The following is a 20,642-nucleotide window of genomic DNA, read 5'->3' as shown; positions in this document are numbered from 1 at the left end:
CACGTGACGTTGCGAGTTTGATACCCCTGCTGTAAAGGAAAGAACTAGAGAGAAAACAATTACAAAATGGAAGCAGTAAGATTTTAAAATGTATCTGTTTATCTCCAAAATAAATTTACAGTAGAAGAAATTATTTCATCTGTGGCCAAATAAAATAAGGTTTGTAACAGTCTCTACCATAAAAAGAAGAAGAAAGTAAAAAAAAACACTTCTCCAAAATTCACATTACTGTATACACAGGTGAAGAAGATCTCAGGGCCTGAAATTCTTTGACCTCTAGAATTCCTCTGTAAGTTCTTACCCAAGAAAAATTGTATGAGAGGATAATTATGCTAAATATTTTTTTAAATTACTTTAATAACAGCAAATTTAGGGTTCTTTTTCTAGTGAGTTGAAGGCAAATAACTCCTAACACATACTCCATTTAGATTTTGAACTAAAAAGAGAGTTGCTCTCCTGATCTAATATGTTATAAAGCATTTAATTCACTCAGAAGTGACAGATGGGGCATAAGCTTCACAAAAATGGAGGGCCATGGTGGCGCAGTACTGCTTTCTAACCAGTATTGAACTACAGCCAGTAGTTTGATCCTGCCCAGGTGAAGGTTGACTCAGCCTTCCATCCTTCCAAGGTGGGTAAATTGAGGACCCAGATTGTTGAAGGCAATATGCTGACTCTGTAAACTGCTTAGAGAGGGCTGTAAAGCACTATGAAGTGGTATTGCTATTGCTATTTGGTAAAATGACTTGAAGAACTCTGCCCTAAACCCATTCTTTCTTCTCAGATGTTTTGCTTTGTTTTTCTTCAAGATAGCTTGACACAAGTACAATCAAGTCAGGAATAGTATGGCCACATATAGGGTAAGACAAAACCAGTGGTTTTTTTTGTAAAAGAAAAAGGTGTCGGAACTCACACATGTCATACAACCCGCCTTGCCTACCCTACAAGGTTCCATCCAAAAAAGGTGCCGGAACTCCGTTCTGAGCATTCTATGAGGAAAAAAGCTCTGGACAAAACAAATAAAAATACAATTAACCAATAAAGTAAGAGCCTACACTAAAGTTAGCAAAGGAAATATTTTCTATTAAGTCCCTAAATGAATTCAGTTACCAGTTTCATGTTGGTTCTATTCAGCACTTTGGTTTCAAGCGAGTTACTTTGGAGTTTACACTGCCTGTTGGTAACACCTTCACCAAAGACTCTTTATCCAGAATTCTAAGTCCAAGTTTCAGCACAGCTACTTTACAGAGCTACTGACTCTGAGCATGTTTCGCCTCGTTTTCTTCACATTCAAACTGCTACAGGGATCTGTTCTATCTCTCACTTGGAAAAAAAGGTGTCTTGTTATCTTGTTAAATCTTCTGACAATGGTATTCGTCTGGCTTATTTGACAATGTTTCAGCAGTTTATCAAATTTCCCCGCTTATGTTTTCATTCCTCCTTCTCCTTTTCCTCCTCCTTCTCTGTCAATAGACTTTGACCTGTCATCTTGGGCTTTATCATCTATAGATTGAAATACTGAAAGCGACAAGACTTCATGCTGACATGTTTATTTCGTTTTAAGTATTCTTTTGCATACCCATTTTCTTTAGTACTTCTCTAGGGGTTCTTAAAACTCAATGTTCAGGTTATGTGTCAAACATCTTTCTGAGGAAGATGGCATTAAAATCATTTTACTACATAATTTACATACAGTATATTTGTTACATCAGTTACTTATTATGTACCTAGACATAAATATACTGTAAACATGCTATATGGAACTTCTCAGAAACATTTTAATACTTTGGGAATAGAACAAACAGGATGGTGGAGGGAGGGCAAACTGCAGTATCCTTTGCCAAATGAATTGTTCCTTTCCCCTTACTGATTTAACTCATTAACTCTAAATGTAAAGGTTTAGGCAAGCATTTTAACAAGGTCTGCAAGTTGTTCTAAATGCTCTGATTTATTAATTCCACATCTGTTTGAAATGTGACACTATCTCTCATGACCCCCAATGTCACCAAACCATGCTGTCATCCTTTGGACACTGCAGGAACTATTTGGACTCAAACATTTAATTAATCCAGTTGACATTTTTATGTTGTTTGGTTTTTGCACTTCAAGAAAAATGTTTAGAAATGTTTGGAAACAATGGAGTGCTGACAGCCTAATTCTGAGACCTTCCCCATTCTTTTATTCTTTGTTGATAGATAAAAGCCTTGTTTTAAAGAACTCACTTAGGCCCTTATTAGCTATTAAAGAATATGGTCTGGATCACAAGCTACTTCTCTGTTTATTTAAGGAAGGACACTTTATTACATTCCCAACTCTACTTTTGTCTCTCTGAATCAGTCATATACAATTGGAAATAGCTTTTCCATTTCCCAGCAGTAAATTTCCATAGGCTTAAAGAAAAGCAAGAAAGTCCCATCCCCACTGATTTTGTTTTATTCACAGAAGGGAAGTTTGTACCCACACCTATATAGCTCTGTAGTTAAGAGATGGTTTGGTAGCTAATTATAAAGTGAGACTTGCTTTAGATTATGAAACAGAAAGCTTCAACTATCACAGTAGGTGGATTTAATTAAATTTTAGTTCTTTTGTCTGAGCAAAAAACTAATTTTTAATTGATGTATGGCTTGCATTTCAAGATTGCTATCTGATATTCTTATACATTTTCCAGAATTGTGAGCCTAGGGCAATACAGAAATTATATTCTAAAGTTAATTAATTAATCATATGGTGGGTGCCATCTATGTTTGTGTTTATTTATATATTTGTTGAGTCATAATTGTTTATTTTTAATCAATGTTATTATTTTTTAAAAAATATGAAATATAAAAAGGGAAAAATTGGTGGGGAAGAGATGAAAAAGGGAGAAAAACATATGCATAAAAATATGGTATACATGTTGTACTACTTGAGGACTATGTTTAAAAGGCCCAGAAAATAGCCACATGTGAAGCATTTTAATGAATTAGCATGATAAGACCAGGAGACTCCATAGGACTGGTTCACCTTTGACAATAAACAGAGCTGTTTCCATTTCATGAATATGTTTGCTACAATTCTGTGACAGTACATTCAAGCCATTGATCTTACAAATACTGCTTCCATATGGCAATGATTCTTCAATTAGTACAATGTTAATTAGCTATGAATTTGTTGATGGCCATTTGTACCCAAAAATATCCATTTTGAGACAAAGAATAATCTATCATTCTGTTGACTTCTAGAATTAGGAACAGGGATTCAGTTCTTTACCTCATTACTTGGGCTAAACTTTATGGCTAGACCTTATATAGTTTATGAAGGTTACAGTAAAAAGCTTTTTCTAAGTTAAAATATGTAATATTTCAGTTGTTTCAAGCACATTGGATAAAAAGATAGAGCTGCTTTAAAAGATTGATTTACGTTATTTTAGTTTTTAAAAACTTTTAAAATTAATTCACAGGTGTTAAACATTTTTGCAGCTTAATTTATGGTTTTACAACCAGATTGTGTATTTAAATATTTGTCCACACTTTGAAAAACATACAAGTACACAGACATTAATTTAAATCGATTGTCTTTCCTAGTCAACATTTTGGATAATAACTTGAAGCTCATTTCCATCATTAACACCAAGGTGGACCAAAGTGCTTTGCAAGTCTTCTAAACTTTTAAAATTAATATGTGCTTAGCTGTTTCATTTCATCTGAGATGATCCATATTATAATTTTGATATATAATTAAATAATAGAGACAGTTAAATATATTTTCTATAGGGATTGTTAAACATGGTCTGATATTGCTTCATTTCATCACTCCCAACATTGCTGAGAGAAACCACATAATAAAAATCCTCAAATGTCCTAAATCAGATTAAGGCAAAAAGAAACTCTTCAGTACTCTAGTACTACAAAAAGTCAACAATTCCAACTAGAGTTTGCAAAATCCACCTTATTTGCAAGATCAAGATAATTTTATTGGGCGTGAGGTCAGGAGGGGTGAGGCTGTCAAGAAGCCATCTGGATTGCACATTCAATGCTTCCTGCCAGATGATCAATGCAGCAGCTTACAAAAGAAGTTATAAGAGGATTTTTCTAAGCAGAGATAGTGTGATCAATTTACAACAGTGAGTAGCAATCACAACAGGCAGCATGATTACAGGAAAAGCAAATAACATTGTAAACTATGAAGATATATTCAAAGAGATTAGAAAAGTCAATTAAGCTAATGGAGCTTCTGTGACAATCATGAAGAAATCTGCTAAATAACATATGGTATATTTTTTAAAGAGAAAGATAGAAGAAAAATAACAAACAGCTATTGCCATAGTTAAGTTTTTTAAAAACATAAAATTGTAAGGTAAACAAATGATTATAATCTACTACTGTAGTCAGTGTTATGTGCATTTTAATCATAGTATTGCTTAGCCCAGCTATCTAATAATTTCCTTGTTTCCTTGTTTATCGTACAAATATCAAGAGTATAGGTGATGTGGAAATCAAAAGATGAGACATAAAATTTGCTATTATAAAACAGGTCAGTGGAATAACATTCAGATAAGGAATTTGTACCCATTATACAAACAGTGATTATAAAAAGATCAGTGGAAATTATAATAAAATTCAATTAAGACCATTTTTACGAGCCAAATATAAATAATCTAAATCAATTCCAGCTAACTAATGAGTCTTAAATGAATTTTTGCCTTAGAACAGGTTTAAGAAGTGCAGGTATTACAGCTCAAGAATTTGCAGAGTATTGGTATTTTAGATACATTAAAAATAGGCATGTAGTGTGTGGTGTAATTCTGAACACTGGGAATTCAGCAATAAATGATGTAATAAAATCATCTGTAAGGCAATCATGGCCCAATGCAAGACTCACTATTTACTATGGTATAAATCATACCACTTATTGAGAAAGATTTTAAAGAAATATAAAGAGTAACAAAACTTGAAGGAGCTAGGAATACACTTGGCACCTCAGTCAAATGCATATTTGTTTAGATTAAGAGCCAAAGTTGTATTTTGGGGTTTAATCTATACTCAAAACTATTAACTTTAATGGACATAAGCATATTTCTATGATGGTTTGTGCCCTTGTACGTATATTTAAAAGAAAGAAATCAGTTGCACACAGAAAGCTTTAGAATATTTGACCCATATGGAGTGCTAGTTGTTTTTATACTTCCTCCCAATCATCAACCTACTAGGTGTTGTTATTCACTGATCTAAAGAAATCACAGGTAATCAGGCAAGATATTCTTTGAAATTATGAATCTCTCCCATCCACTAGTTGCAAACTAACGGGAGGCTGACAGTTTCCTGAAACTTTACAGGTACTTTTGAAAATTTAACTGTCATGGAGAGAGAAGTTAGACAGTGATAAACAACCTGAATAGATTAGGAATGCAGAAGTCATAAAGTGGTCTGGTTTATTACAATGACAGCATTTTTATAGACAACAGATAAATTCTTCAAAAAAATGGAGGAAATATTACCTTTGGGTTTCTTACTAAAGTAATAAGATCAGGAAAATCTATTTTACAGTATATAAAATTGCACTGTGACTAGCTGAACTCAGTAATCAGAATAAATCATGAAAAGAATTTAACATTTTAATATCAACTGATTTTTTTACAATTTTACAATATGAACATAGATTACTATCTGAAATTACCTTCAGAAAAATGCTACCCAGAATTGAAAGCATTAGCTGTAAGCTATATTGAATATATGACAATTGACAAAGTTTGGTTCTAATTAAGTTAAAGATTAACCAAAAGATTTTTGCTTATTTTAATTTTTGTTGCTGAAGTTCATTACTTTCTGACAATATAACTGTGTCTATGTATAATTATTAATTAGATTATTCCACCTTTAAAAGGTAAAGGTTCCACCGCACATGCATGCTAGTCGTTTCCAACTCTAGGGGCCAGTGCTCATCTTCGTTTCAAAGCTGAAGAGCCAGCGCTTGTCCGAGGACGTCTCCGTGGTCATGACTAGATGCCAAGGGCGCACGGAACGCTGTTACCTTCCCACCGGAGTGCTTTCTAACTGCTAGGTTGGCAGAAGCTGGGACGAGTAACAGGCGCTCACTCTGTTATGCAGCACTCAGGATTCGATCCACCAAACTGCCGACCTTCTGATCGACAAGCTCAGCATCTTAACCCACTGAGCCACCGCGTCCCTTTATTCCACCTTTATTACTTTATAATTAACTCAAGGCAGCGAACATACATAATACTTCCCTTCCTATTTTCCTGTGCGGTAGTTGGTCTCAGAATGACTGGCCTAAGGTCATCCAGCCTGATTTTCATACCTAAGATGGGACTAATTTGTTCTACTTTCTGACTGTTTCATCTGTTAATTCATCAATAGCATTGTGGAGTCCCTTTATTGAATCAGATATCATATATAGCTGATATTGTAGCTAATATTTTCTAATTCCATTTTTCAGAAGTTAAGACAATGGAAGTCATTTCTCAGAGTTTTTTTTTTAGTGGAGATATTCAAGGAGATGCTAGCTAATCATTTGGGAAGCTTTAATTTTGAGTCTAATTCTAAGCTTTAAACAAGAGATTGAACTCAATGGCTTCTCCAAAATATATGATTCTATAATTCTTTGATTTTATGAAAACTTCAAAGGGAGAGGGAGTGCTGAGAAAGTGAAGAAATGGACCAAAGTTTTGATTGATTGGAGAAGAATTGCTTTTAATTACAATGTTATGTTAGCTTACTTACAATGAGCCTTGGTGATGCAGTGGTTACAATGCTGTTGCTAAGTTAGCATAGTGAACTATCTATTTTAGAAGGATAGTAGTAAAATAAAGGCTATTGCAATAGAGTGTTATAAGCATGGTAGATTGTACCAGCATACAGGGTATACAAATATTTCAGATTTACTTCTCAATAATGTAGATCTAGACAGAATTACAAAAAGGATGAATAAATAAACAGCTTTAATCTTAACAGGTGGTCATGTGAGATGAAACTGATTAAGACTTATCAAACAAATGATTAACTGCACATGTACTGTCATTTTCCCACAAGCCAAATTTATTTATGAACAGAATGTCATAGAAAGGCTATTTGTTAACAAACACTTTATATGTCATATGTCAATTCTTCCTCTTTTAAGTTGGGAACCAGCACCACTAAAACATTCAGCAGCTTGCCAATTATTAGAATATTTAATCTGTGGTGAATAGAATGCTTTAGAATATGTATTTCACTCTGGAAATATTTCTGTGCTATGTACAGTGACAGCTATGAAGTATTAGTTGTAGGTAGTTATTCCTATTAGGCAACATAGACAAGTATAGTTAGTGGTCTGAGAAGATAATGGTACCAACAACAAGTACTAACAGAAGGAAACCTTTGAGGAACTAGAAAAAATTGGATTGAAACTAGTGACATATTACAAAACATCTTGCAACAACCCTTGATATATTGTACAGGCAGTTCTCAAATTATGACTAAAATTGAACCCAAAATTTATGTTGCTAAGTGAGACATTTGTTAAGTAGGTTTTGCCCCATTTTATGACCTTTCTTGCTACAGTTGTTAAATGAATCACTGAAATTAAGTTAATAATACGGTTGTTAAGTGCCTCTGGCTTCCCCATTGACTTAGCTTGTCAAAAAGTCTCAAAAGGTGATCACATGATCCTGGGACATGTTAGCCATCATAAATATGAGTCTGTTACTAGGTGTCTGAACTTTGATCATGTGACCATGGAGATGCTGCAACAGTCATAAGTGTGAAAAATGGACATTTTCAATGCTGTTGTAACTTGGAATGGTCAGTAAACAAATAGCTGTAAGTCAAGGATTATATGTAGTTCAATACCCAATAAACCAAACCAAAACTCACATTCTTCCTTTTCCCCCTTATATCAAATTATGTATTGGACCCACTGAATATATGCTGTACCCACTCTCTGCCTTAAAAACTTGGGTTTTTTTTAGTTTTCTGCATTGAATCTTATTCCCCTGATAATTGCTACCTCCCCCATTAGTATTATTTTCAACTAACTACTCTCCATTTGGTATTTCATGAATGTTTTTCAGTTTTATATTGATATTCCCTCAATGCTCTTTATTAAAATGCTAATTGCCTGACAAATGCTATTTCTCCAACAATGGTATTTTTCCTTCATTACATCTTCCAACCAATATACTTCCATTGTATTATTATAATGTAAAATTCAAGCCCTTTCTGTAAAGCATATATGGACACTATTTTTGAATTTCATATTTGTTCTGGGATGTGACTTTTTTAAAAAATACTTTTAGTTAATAGATCTCTGAGACACAGTTTGGAGAAAAAGTGAAAGAAAAGTACTGCCATCTGAACAAAATGTATAATGAATTAAAATCTTAAACATTTCCTATTTTAATACCTTTATAAAGAATTTTCCCTAGTGATTAGTAACTGAACCATCTAGGATATGAAAACAAATTCTTTTTTAAAATCTAATATAATTTTCTAAACTGGCAAATTATTCTTAAAATAGTTTTTGGCATGTGTCCAATAGAAGAATCTTGGTTTTTAGATCACTTTCAGTTCTACTTCTATCAATGGAAGAAACTTCTAATATTTTGTGTGTGTGTGTGTGTGTGTGTGTGTGTGTGTGTGTGTGTTTATACTTATATTACTATTTAAGTCATTAGGATACAAAGATCTACTACCCAGAACTCTAAAAGAAATTACAATTACCTTGGAATGAGTTTAGTGACTTTATGTATGCCATTTACTTGGCAGGCATACAGAAATGGTCTACCACTGCTTTTTTCTAGCTTGCTGTCTGAGTTTCCAGTCTGGCCAATTGCCCTGACATTTATGGGGTTTCCCATCTGATTCTGCTTGATTTCTAAGTCCAAGAAAAGTTGTTTGGGAAAAAGAGTGCTGTGTATTCAAATAATTTTATCTTAAACATCAGCAAAACCTCATATTTGTGCATGAAAGACAGATATGAAGTAAATGCATCATTAACACAAAAGTACAAACCTGGAGTATGGTCTCGTACAAAATAAGGAATAGTTGCAGTTCACACTAGGAAAAGGGTACTAATTTTTGAGCAGCCTGTACCTGTGTGACTTCGAATATGTACTCTCAGAGTTCCATTACTTGCAAACTTCTGCCCACAGTATGGACAAATCTTCTCTTTTTCACCTGTGTGAGTCTATAAAGGAGAAATATAAATAGTTAATTTGCTTGCAAATTTTATTCTTCCAAGTTTTTTTAATCATTCATCTATGTCACATGGTACACTGTGATATTAAATTTAGGTTTTCAAAGCTTTAAAAGTTTTAATAATGTTTCACCTTGCAACAGTAATATAAAAAAATTCTAAACCAACATTCAAACAGCCAGGAAATATGCCTTTTCCAGGGTCTTCTAGTCAAGCTGCTACAACTCCATAACAAAGTCCCAGTGGACACATATATACATTATCTCCACATGACTTGGCCATATTAAAAGGTCAAAGTGCCAACTCACACGATCAGCAAAAGGAGTTGATGTGTAATATGCAAACCCAAGATAAAATCTTTTTAAAACTATTTGATAAATTAATAAAGGTTGCAAAATATGTCAAAATGCAAGTAACTGGAGTTAAATCAGATTCACAAAAGGAATTTGATTTAAAGTAAAAGATTCAGTGAAGGAGACTGAAAGAGATATGAATGTTACAGATTTAGAACTGACTGAGAAAATTAAAATGCCTTCCTGAAGTTCAGGCTTGCATTCCTTTAACAGCAACAGAAAACTGACTGAATGGATAAGTAATACATTGGTTTTCCCTAACAAGATTGAAAAAGATTGGGGAATGGATTTATCATACTGAACTCGAAAACAACTTAAGTGGACTTTTGGGGGAATACAGATCAACTTTGGAGAATGGAGCTATTATATTTAACCTGACAACAATTCATAAGATATGGTGTTAAGAAACAATTGTGGATATTTGATCCAAGACAAATCAGAGCTAACTCGTGGGATGATTTGGGATACATAAGCCATGGTAAGCTTTCTATGAATTGAGTATAATAATAGTTTGTTAGCAGAAGGTTTTGATACTCTACTCTTGCCTTTTGTTTGTTTGATTGATTGTTGTTCTCTTTTGTTTGTTTGTTTGATTGTTGTTCTACCTGTTAACTATTTTGCCATTAATATAATAGATGACAGGTTAATAATTTGTAGGCAAATTAGAAGTTTGAAACAATTTTCAGGCCTGTTTCGCAAAGAGTGAGAATAATGTTTTTGTAATATGTTTATCAGTATTCAACTAGGTGGATAATATAGGTATATGTGTTTGTGTCTTTTTTTTTCAATGTACTTTTTCAATGGTTTTGTTTTGTTTCTTGTTTGTTTCTGTGAACTTTTTCTTTTTCAGATTTTTGTATTTTATCTTTTTTTGAATAAAAAAAATCATTAGAAAAAAGGAGTTGGTGTATGGCCAGCATACATGTGGTGCAGGAAAATTTCCAATTTTATGTAAAACCTTTTAGGGATTACGCTGTAGTTGATGGTGAAAGAGAACATCAACTAACAAAGCTTTCCAATTTCTACCACCTTTGACTAGAAGCCAGTCAAAATGGAATATATGTTATAGAAATGTTATGAACCTTTTTATTCATTTGAATGAGTATACTCTTTATAGCTGCCCCTAATTCTTTTTATTTATAATTATTGGTTGAAATAAAACGTGAAAGCATTGTCTTCTAATACAGGGGTCCCCAACCCCCAGTCCATGGACCAGTACTGGGCCATGGCATGCCAGCAACCGGTCTGCACAAACAAGCAAAGTCCCATCTGTGGGATACATGCAGCACACAAAATCATGTACCCTCCGGTCCATGGAAAAACCTCTCTCCACAGAACCGGTCCCTGATGCCCAAAAGGTTGGGGACCTCTGTTCTAATAATTTATACATTACATATGAATTATGTAAAGTAAACTTTGTGCAATAAATAATTATGCTCCTTTTTTAAATTTTTATAAACTTATTTTTTATTATGCTCACTTTTTTATGGCTCTTTAAAACAGATGGTGTTACAAAGGCTTTGTCACAAAGATCACATTTATATTTCTTATGGCCATCATGAACAACTTGTATGTGAACATTCAAAGTATCCTTCCGTTTGAATGTAGCATCACAATGATCACACTTAAATGTTCTTTCACCTAAGAGAAAAAATATGTTAATATTATCTATTGAACATTATAAATAAATCAATAAATTCTGCTCACTAGGCTGAAAGAAGCCAATCTCTTCTATCTTGGGTAAATAGAAATTTGAATGTACTGTATTTATTGAAAGATATTTTCCCCCCAATCACATTAGGCCACAGAGTAATGGTAGACTTAAGAGACAAAAGTGCTGGTGATTATTATGCAATATGGGTTCTTGTCTTCCATTGCAGCTTCCATTGCTAAAAATTATCACTGCAGAGCTATTACTCTATGAACCAATGTTTGAATGCCTTGTGTTGTTGAGGGATATTTTTTTATTGCCACAAGCTGATCTTTGAACTTGGGTTTATGCATTTGAAATGACTTATGACTGTAATTCTAGGCTCAGTTATGGTCGTAAGTTAAGGACTATCTGTATAATGTCTTGGAACTAGAGAAACAACCACCAAGTAATTATCAATAGAACCTTACTGCCTGTAATGAATTTTATAGTGGAGAAATATAATCAGATATTTGTCAATAAAAATATACTTAAATGTACTATATTATGCAATATTATGCAATATTTTCATCATAAACATTATTTTCTTTGCAACAAAATTTGTGTCTTTGTATGTGTGTGTGTGCATCACCATTCATTATATTAATTCCAGGTTTTTAAAAACCTATGCGAGCAACTACAAATAATTTATAGTAAAGGAAGACCACAATTCATTTGTTGAAAGGTTCTACATAATTTGGTCAGAACAGGTATTATTTTACATGGACAACTTATTTTCAAGTGTACAACCTATCAATGTGTTTATTGAGAGAAACTTTAAAGGAACAAACCTTATCATTCTAGTTAAATAGCCAAGGAGCTGACTATTCAGGCTAGATAATTTTGAGCACTAAAAAAAATATTAATAATCTCTGAAGCTTGTCCTATTTTATTTGTTTAATTAATTAAATTTATATGTCACCAAGCTCACTGTTAGGTGACTCTGGACACTTTATAGCATCATTAAAAATCAATATAAAATAATTAGAACATTAAACATTAAAAACCTTGAACATTACATGTGTTGCACAACCTCCTGAACATAATTATATCCATTGTCCATATTATATTCATTATTAAAGACCATTTTTCTATTCAACCAAACAGATGAAATGAATCCTTAACTTACAAACAAAATGCAGATTTCATATTAATTGAATTTTACTATTTAAATTTTGTTTAGCCTGTCCATGGGTGCAAATCTGCGTGGATGTATGTGAATATATACGTATAAAATGTGTACACATTTTATATAAAATATAAAATTCTAATCTGATAAGGATGTTTTGTTAGATCAGAAAATTAAGAATGCATTATTCTCGCAAGTACTGAGATTTTGATGATCTATGAACCGCTTTATCATCTATATTTCTACTTACTATTATGAATCAGAAGATGTCTTTGTAGAGAGAACGGTGTTCGGAATAGAGCTTTACATTCCTCACACTGAAATGGTCTTTCTTCAGAATGTGTCTGTAGATAAAGAACATATTTTCACTCAGGACCCAGATTGTTGGGGGCAATTAAGCTGACTTTGTAATAATGCCGCTTGGGGTGTGTGTGAAAGCCCTAATAAGCAGGCATATACATAGAATGAAGGCTACTGCTAAGCTTGTAAGCCGCCCTGAGTCTTCGGAGAAGGGCGGGATATAAATGGAATTAAAATAAAATAAAAAAATATATAACTATGGCTAAGCTTGATGACTGCAGTGAAAAAAAGATAGTGTTTCATTTGATCAAACAAAAACAAAAGATTTAATTCCTCATGCTTAAAAAATGAAAAGTTAATAATTTGAGCAGATAAATCTAATAAATACATATAAATAAAATATACACAGGAATGCATTAAAAGGCCATAAACTTCACTATAGGCTTTGTTTGGTGTTTCATAAGATGCCAAGCCTCAAAGGTCCTCTAAATATTATAGATATTCACATAAAACAATCCCTTATTAATTTTTAGTTAATAGTTTAACCTGCTTTCTAAAATATAGAATAATTTAGGATGAAATTCTAATCTCACAAATCCAAAGTTATTTGGAACTAAAATGGGAATGTTTGGCTGAATGGATTCCCATCTGCTACTTTTAAAGTGTATGATAAATGTGAATGTCACAAAAGCCCCTTTCCTATTTTTTTAAACATTCAATGTATTAACAGAATACTTTAACATTAAAGAATTTAAAAGTTATGGGAACCATGTTATCACAAGGCTATGTGCAGTTAGTATATACTGAATTCTTATATTGAAAAGTAAAGTTAAAGATGAAAAAAGAAAGAAAAAGAAAAAGAAAGAAAGAACTGTGAGATGCTATTAAAAGCTTTTCCCTATTTGATTCATTCTTATAGATGTATCTACAAGACCCTATTTATGTATAGCTAAAATAAGAAAAATAAGTCCCACTTGTCTGGTCCGGGTAAATAAAAGAAAACAGAGTTTAATAATACCAAGCTGCTAAAGCTTAATTACATTAAAATAGCAATAGCCAATAGCAATAGCACTTAGACTTATATACTACTCCATAGTGCTTTACTTCTCAGCGGTTTACAAATGTTAACATCTTGCCACCAACAATCTGGGTCTCATTTTACCAACCTCAGAAGGATGGAAGGCTGAATCAACCATGAGCCAATCAGGATTGAACTCCTGGATGTGGGCAGAGTTAGCCTGCAATGTTGGATTCTAACCACCCCACCCCCATGGCTCCTCTTCCTTAAGTTTATGAAATCATAAGTAGAAGAAATTCCAAAGGATTTTATCTACTATGACACCTAGTAATAAATAACAGAAATAAACAAAGTTTTCTATTTTTCTACTGGATTCTTCAAGCCTATGTAGCAGATTTCAGAGACAAGTTGACTAGATGGAAACTGGGCAAATATGGTCTCTATTATTAGTGAATAAGTTTATAGGCAACACCCTTTCAAAAAAATTCTTTAAAACGTGATGATGCAATAATGCTTACCAACTCAGCTGAAGCTTAAGAGGGATGGAACCAAATAAAATCTCTCTAGAGACAGATTTTTGTAACATAAAGACTGAAACTGCCATGTCTTGAATCTCAATGAGTCATATTCATACAAATATTGAGAAGATTGCAAGAGTCTCCAAATATGACTACAGGATTCCTAATACATTACAGAAGGATCAACACTTGAACTGCATCAAGAAATGAATCACAATTGCTCTCTTCATACTTAAGTAAAAGTCTAATGTTGCTTTTAGTGTTCCAGAATTGGAATGGCCATGACATTCTTAATGAATAGATTGGAAGGTCTTTTAAATGCAGCTCTGGCAGATCATTTCACCCCTCATACCTTCCTATTGTCATTTAAGATTCATCCAGACTAGTTTCAGGAACACAGATTGTAAATATATACTGAACAAACATTTAGATTTGAGTGAATGTGGAAGCTCCACAATAGAAGAGCAGGTTGCTGAGAAAATTTCAGGCACTTGTGCCCTCTTATTTGAGACTTCTCCATGTTAACATAAGACAATGGCTTATAAAGATCAACCATGAAACACCTGGGGGAGAACATGTGTGGGTTTTGGAAGCTCTGCAATAACAGCAACAGACAAGAAAACAGACAAATAAAAGGAGTTTTTTTCTTCATAGACATTGAGGTGAAGACGAAAAAGAAGAGGCATAACAAAGCAAAGCCAAGTACAATATTGGGAAGGTGCCAGTGAATATTATGAACATCTTCCAGGCTCTTGTCCCACCCTGCACCTTTTAAATACCAATGCTGCTTTTTTACGCTTCAGTGTCAATATTATTTCCAAGAACATTTATGAATTCTTCATAGGCTTATGGGAATTTTTAGAGAATAAAAAATAGGTGCAATCCAGGGCTTTGAAAATTACCAGTACTGGGAAAAGAAAAAGATCCACCAATAGCAGTAAGGTGGGAGTTGATTTGGTTATTATAAGAGGACTGGCGATGTGGTGGGAAAACACTCTTATTTACCTTTAGATAGGATATATATGATTAGCTCACCCTTCTTCATAATCATTTTGAGAATGAACAACTTCCCTCCAATAATTAATGTGCCATTAAAATGTCAGTTGTGCCCCTTATCTAAAATAGATTGAGGACCCAGTTTTAGAAGCAGACAAGACCTTGCCACCTGCCCTCAACTGCAAATAATACTCTCTGTTTAGGCTGAAAAAAACTCTAGGAAACATACACATGGATGCACTTTCTCAAGTATCTTTGTTACTGTGTTTTCCTTCTATGTCCACAACTCCACTTCTATATTCAAAACTCTAGTACTTTTGCGTTCTTTCTACTCTGTTCCCCAACAAGCATGGCCATTGATAAGGATTCTGAGCACTGTATTAACATATGTGGAGACTGCCCGGACCAGAAGATATTGTTTTAATTTTTAAAACTTCCTCAGTTTCTCCAGAAGGGGGGGAGGAGGAGGAAAGGGCAGATCTTCTGCTCATTTTTTTTAAAGAAAGCATGTAATTCTTAATTTACAGCCAGTCAGGAATCAGCCCTAATTCTCACAGCCCATTTGCAATGTAAGTATCATAATTTCTGAGAAGAACCATGAGATTTATAGTTTTTCTCAGCCTTCTGGACTGAATCAGGAGACCAGCAAAAGCAGGTACCCCATTCCTTTCAGCTGATATTTTCTGCTAATGTTTGGAAAGTGACTTGGAAACTTCTGATGCAGAACGTGCATTGTGCTATGTTTCCAAGCTGTCCCTCAATTACATAAGCAAACATTATGTCAATAGTGATGTTAGACTTCTTCTGGAAGCAGTTTGTAAAGAAGCTTGGAATGCTTTTACACAAAATCTGATTCAATCATAGGGTTGCTACTAAGAAAAGCCAAATAATTTCTCAACAGAAAGAGACTGAGCTACCTTCTCACCTCAACTGGTGTATCCTCCAGAACAGGGCTGAGACATTTGGATGAGACTTTGCTGTGGGGAAGCTTGCACTGCTGCTGATTGTGCTGTACCTGTTCTGTGGATAAATATAAGGGTTCAGTCTCTAGGGCTGTACAAATGGCACATGCATGAGTGAAAATTTCCCCCCATTTAATAAAACACTTAGGATTTTACTTAGGTGAGTGGCTATCCTAGGTTTGGAACTCCTTAAACAGCTTCTGAATTTTTTAAAAAAATATTGCTTATTTAGCATAACGCTAAGTACAGAACATTCATCCAGCTGATTAGGAATCTCTGATTTGACTCTCATGTCAAGAAATGATTGAAATAGTAACACAAATATTACCTAGGATATAGTTTGGTGAAATATGCGCAAGAAAACATAAATTTCAAAACTGAATATAAAGGTTTGGATATCTTCTTTGCCTACAAACCTGTTAATTTAGCTGTATCAACCTTCAAACAAACCATCTCTTTTCTGATTAGGTAAACAAAGCCTTAGTTTATTCTGTTTATTTATGTATTTATTTAGTCTGCTTAGTTGCCAATATTCCCTTTTCTTTACCATTTAACAGATTTTGCCTGCATTTTTACTGATCTAAGCAGTATAAAAATAACAGAAAGACTGAGGCAATTTAGATGCAACAGCCTCTATATTGCAAGCCAGTAAAAAATTGAATAATGTTTAAAAAGGTTCTCATTCTATGTGACTGCCAAAATATATATAGGTCTTTCACAGCAGCAACACACAACCTGGACAATTACTATTCCCATAAAGTTGAGTTGTTATGTAAGTTTCAAATCAATAAAATAAGAACTATAGCCCCTTGGCAATAATGATGGGGTCTGCATATCTACGTTGCGGCTAGAATCAAAAGTTTGTGGGCCAACCATTCTCTATCTTTCTAACATTCTGTGTTATTTTAAAAATTTTCTAATACAGTACTCCTTTGTTTCACTGTATGTTTCTGGATCAATGTAGTAAACAAGGGCATACTGTACCACAATTCCTTCCATAGGACATATTATAACAGACCAACTTTGGTATAAAATGTGCAAGAAAATTACTCTGAGAAGCTTTCAAGATTCTGTGACATTCTCTAGAGAGCTACATTTGGTAGGCCCTAGGCAGCAAGCCTTTTCTGGAGCACTGTGGAATCATCTCCCCTCCAGGGGTGAAGTCAGTCTCATCGCTCCTGAACTTTTGAACATCCTTCAACAACTGTTTATGTCAGCAGGCCTGGGGACTTCAGGAGCTGGGTAAACTCGTGGTGGCTCCATTATTATTTACATCTCTGTGTCCATTATTCTCTTTTCCTGTTTTGGTTCTACTTTTATAGTTTTAGATGACCCTTAATGATTATATAATGGCTTTAAGTAATGATTATTTTATTTATTTTATTGTTTTATCAGATTGTTGTATGACATCTAGAGTCATGTTCTATGAAATGGACATCCATATATATATATATTGGAATAATCAATTGATCAATCAATCAATCAATCTACTAGCAATAAACATTTTTCCAAAATTCTAAATGGTTCTTGTTTTCTCAGCTTGCCAGCATTTCATGCTTAAGAAAGATCAATCATATTTGGTATTTATAAACTTATTTTAGTCTGGATTCAGATTTGGGTTTAAGACCATCAAAACACTGATTCCTCAGAGAATTTTTGTTGGAAAAGTGGAATAGAACACCCTCTACAAGTCCCCTACTAGATTCTAGGTACCCTTATTTAATATTGAACATTAAATATCTTTGAATTAAATTCATGAGTTATTTTTTTTAAAAAAATAGAGTCATGCTAAGGTATTGAAAAATTAAGCAGAGAATGATCCATAGCCTTATCTAGTAACAAGGTATTTTTCTTCTTATCTGAATGATATACACCTCAATTCACAGCTTGACTTTTCACACCAGAAATAAACTGAGTTTGCTTGTCAATGCTTTCGCTACAAGAATAGGCAATCTAAGGCCTCAGGAACACATGCAGTGCAAGTTCCTTTTTGTGTCTGTGGCCTCAATTTGTGTTAATTAAGTACAGTGACATGATTGCTACAAATCAGTGGTGCTGTTTCCCACTGTTATAAGGCAGGGGACACACTAAATGTAGTGTTAACCCCCAAATAGTATTATTAACAAAACAGGGCAGAAGAGGAAAGGAGTTTCACACACACACACCCCAAAAAACTGGGAACTCTCTCATAAACATTCCTATGTGCTACAGTCTATCCATTATTCATCACCAAATCGGTTTTCATTACTTAGCACAAAAAGGAAAAACAAATGTTAAGACTGCCCATCCCTGGTTTAATTGAAACTTAAACCAGATCTATTTCAACCTGTGATGCCTGAAGTAGAACGTTGAACAGAAAGTTCCACCGCTGAAGTACTTTGAATTCTTTCTCAACTCTGTTTATAAATTCCATCATTTGGAACATCTAGGTAGGATGCCTTAGTTAAAATCGGCAACTGGCTTTCCTTTTGAATTTTCCTACAGTATTGGGATAGACTGCTTCAGGCTCATAATCCATATATTCACTGAGATTGACTACCTAGCATGCAAAACCTATTGCTTCCAAGGCCTGACATAGCTATTCCTTTCATCTCAGAAAGACATTTTTCCTGCCATCTGCCTAATATGTTGTATAGGTTGATCTGTCTAAGAAAGAAGAGGTTTATGATGCTGCTTAGGATAACCTTCTTTTCCCATTAATCCTATAACTGTGCTGAGTTAGATAGTTTCTATCTTGTTCATGTGAAACACAAACCATCTATGACACAGTTTAAAGTTTAAATACCTAATCATGTTCTATAGTTTTTTGAATATGTCATCAGTACTCATGAGATGTTTACATCAAATCTGTCATGTATTTTGGACAATCATCTGAACTGGTGAGAACCAATGTATGATAAGATGGAGAAATGGACCTTTGACCTGCCTGTCTGATTATTTGAGCTACTCTATTGCTTCTAAAGATATCTAGATGCAACCATTCATGGTGGATACAATTATAGTTTGGTATCTTCATCCACCCAAACTATCAAATATATGGAAAACTTTCTGGAATTTCCACATTTCTGATACCACTTCTCTCCTGAATTTATAGCACATACAGAGTCCCTTACTTATTTTCTGAAAAAGGGATCCTATTCAAGTGGGATTTCAATACTAAACATATTTTTTATCTTCCTTTACCTATTCTGCCACCCAGATTCCATATATGCATCATATCACTAACATCCATGCCTGTTGTCTAATGTTTTATTGTACTTTCCATTCCAGAGATCTTTCATTTTATCAAGAAACTCCAAATAGCATTTCCTCTATGTGATTGTTTAAAAAGCTGAAGGGAAGATTATTGAATCAACTCAAAGGAGATCAGTCCTGTCACCTTTGGCCTGCAGATTCAAGCTATAATGAAGATGCATGTGCTTTTCTCCCATTTCCTACCTTTCCCTTATCACCTGCCTCCTTTACTGATATATAAATGGAAAGCTGTTCATCTATAATCTATAAGATATAGTAATGTTACAAACTTCAATCTCAGGTGATCAGAATCTCAACAGAGGTCAACAGCTCTGTTGTCAACAGCTGACAATTCAAACCTGAAAATACATTTCCACAAATTATTGCAAATCTCTCAAAATTATCTATAAACCTTATCTGTAAACCTTATATTCAATTCTCTTCCTATTCCATCTCATTTTAATCAATATTTTTTATCTATGTCCTCAATTTAGGATATAACAGTTGAATTTTTTGAAAAACAAAATAAAAGCGAGTATATTTTGGATGCTTTTCCCTACAAACAAACACTTTCAAGTTATTTTTTTAAAAAAAGGTTTTATATATTTAAGTTAGATTGTGATAGGCATGTATGCTAGTTGTCTTTCACCTGAACTTGTGTATTTTGTTTGCCTTAGAAAGAACAGTTACAATTGTTTCACCATGCAAAAAATATTTTGATTATTATTTTCATATGATTTATGGCTGAAAACACAAAAGATGGTGCAAAGATTCAGTGCCAAATTCCCAGATGACATATAATATGAGCCAAACTGTGAAAAGTATGCCTAGGTTTATCTGGTATATCTGTTTCATCAAAGTGTTGGCGGCATGGGGAGAGGGGAGAGAAAGAGCAAAGGATCCCAAATGCTAAGCAGGAAATTCTTTCTCTCTTTCTCAACAGTCTTACCATTCTGTAGAAGCAACAGCAGTCAAGGGTGCAGCCAGCCCATTAAAACTGTGACCCAGGGTCAAAAGTAATGACAGGCATTATCTAAATTAGGGTAGGCAGATTGTCGCTTAAATCACACAGCTGGGGGTCTCTATGTAGACTAAAAAGTGAAATTCCTCTATATTTTTACAGCACAGTTCCTTCTTTTAACTGGAACACAGTACAAATTGTAATATTTCTCCCAGTAGTCATAATGATATAAAATGACTACAATTTTTCCCCTTCCTTCCTTCCTTCCTTCCTTCCTTCCTTCCTTCCTTCCTTCCTTCCTTCCTCCCTC

The 20,642-nt window shown here is 33.9% G+C and overlaps 1 protein-coding gene across 1 annotated transcript in view; it reads right to left on the bottom strand.

Annotated features, from left to right (window-relative positions):
• PRDM5 (PR/SET domain 5) overlaps positions 1-20,642 on the bottom strand; it is a gene marked incomplete at its 3' end in the record, with an annotated part of 70,362 nt that overhangs the window by 16,592 nt on the left and 33,128 nt on the right. Inside the window, exons 10-12 of the mRNA XM_081332241.1 lie at positions 12,594-12,687; positions 11,005-11,165; positions 9,069-9,162 (exon numbers count right to left, since the gene is read on the bottom strand). Of these exons, the coding sequence (XP_081188367.1) occupies positions 9,069-9,162; positions 11,005-11,165; positions 12,594-12,687 (349 nt within the window). The remainder of the gene's footprint in view (positions 1-9,068; positions 9,163-11,004; positions 11,166-12,593; positions 12,688-20,642) is intronic.

The sequence above is a fragment of the Vipera berus genome (genome assembly GCF_964194415.1).
Source record: "Vipera berus genome assembly, chromosome: 7".
Taxonomy (NCBI): Eukaryota; Metazoa; Chordata; class Lepidosauria; order Squamata; family Viperidae; genus Vipera; species Vipera berus.
This window is presented reverse-complemented; position numbering and strand designations above follow the sequence as displayed.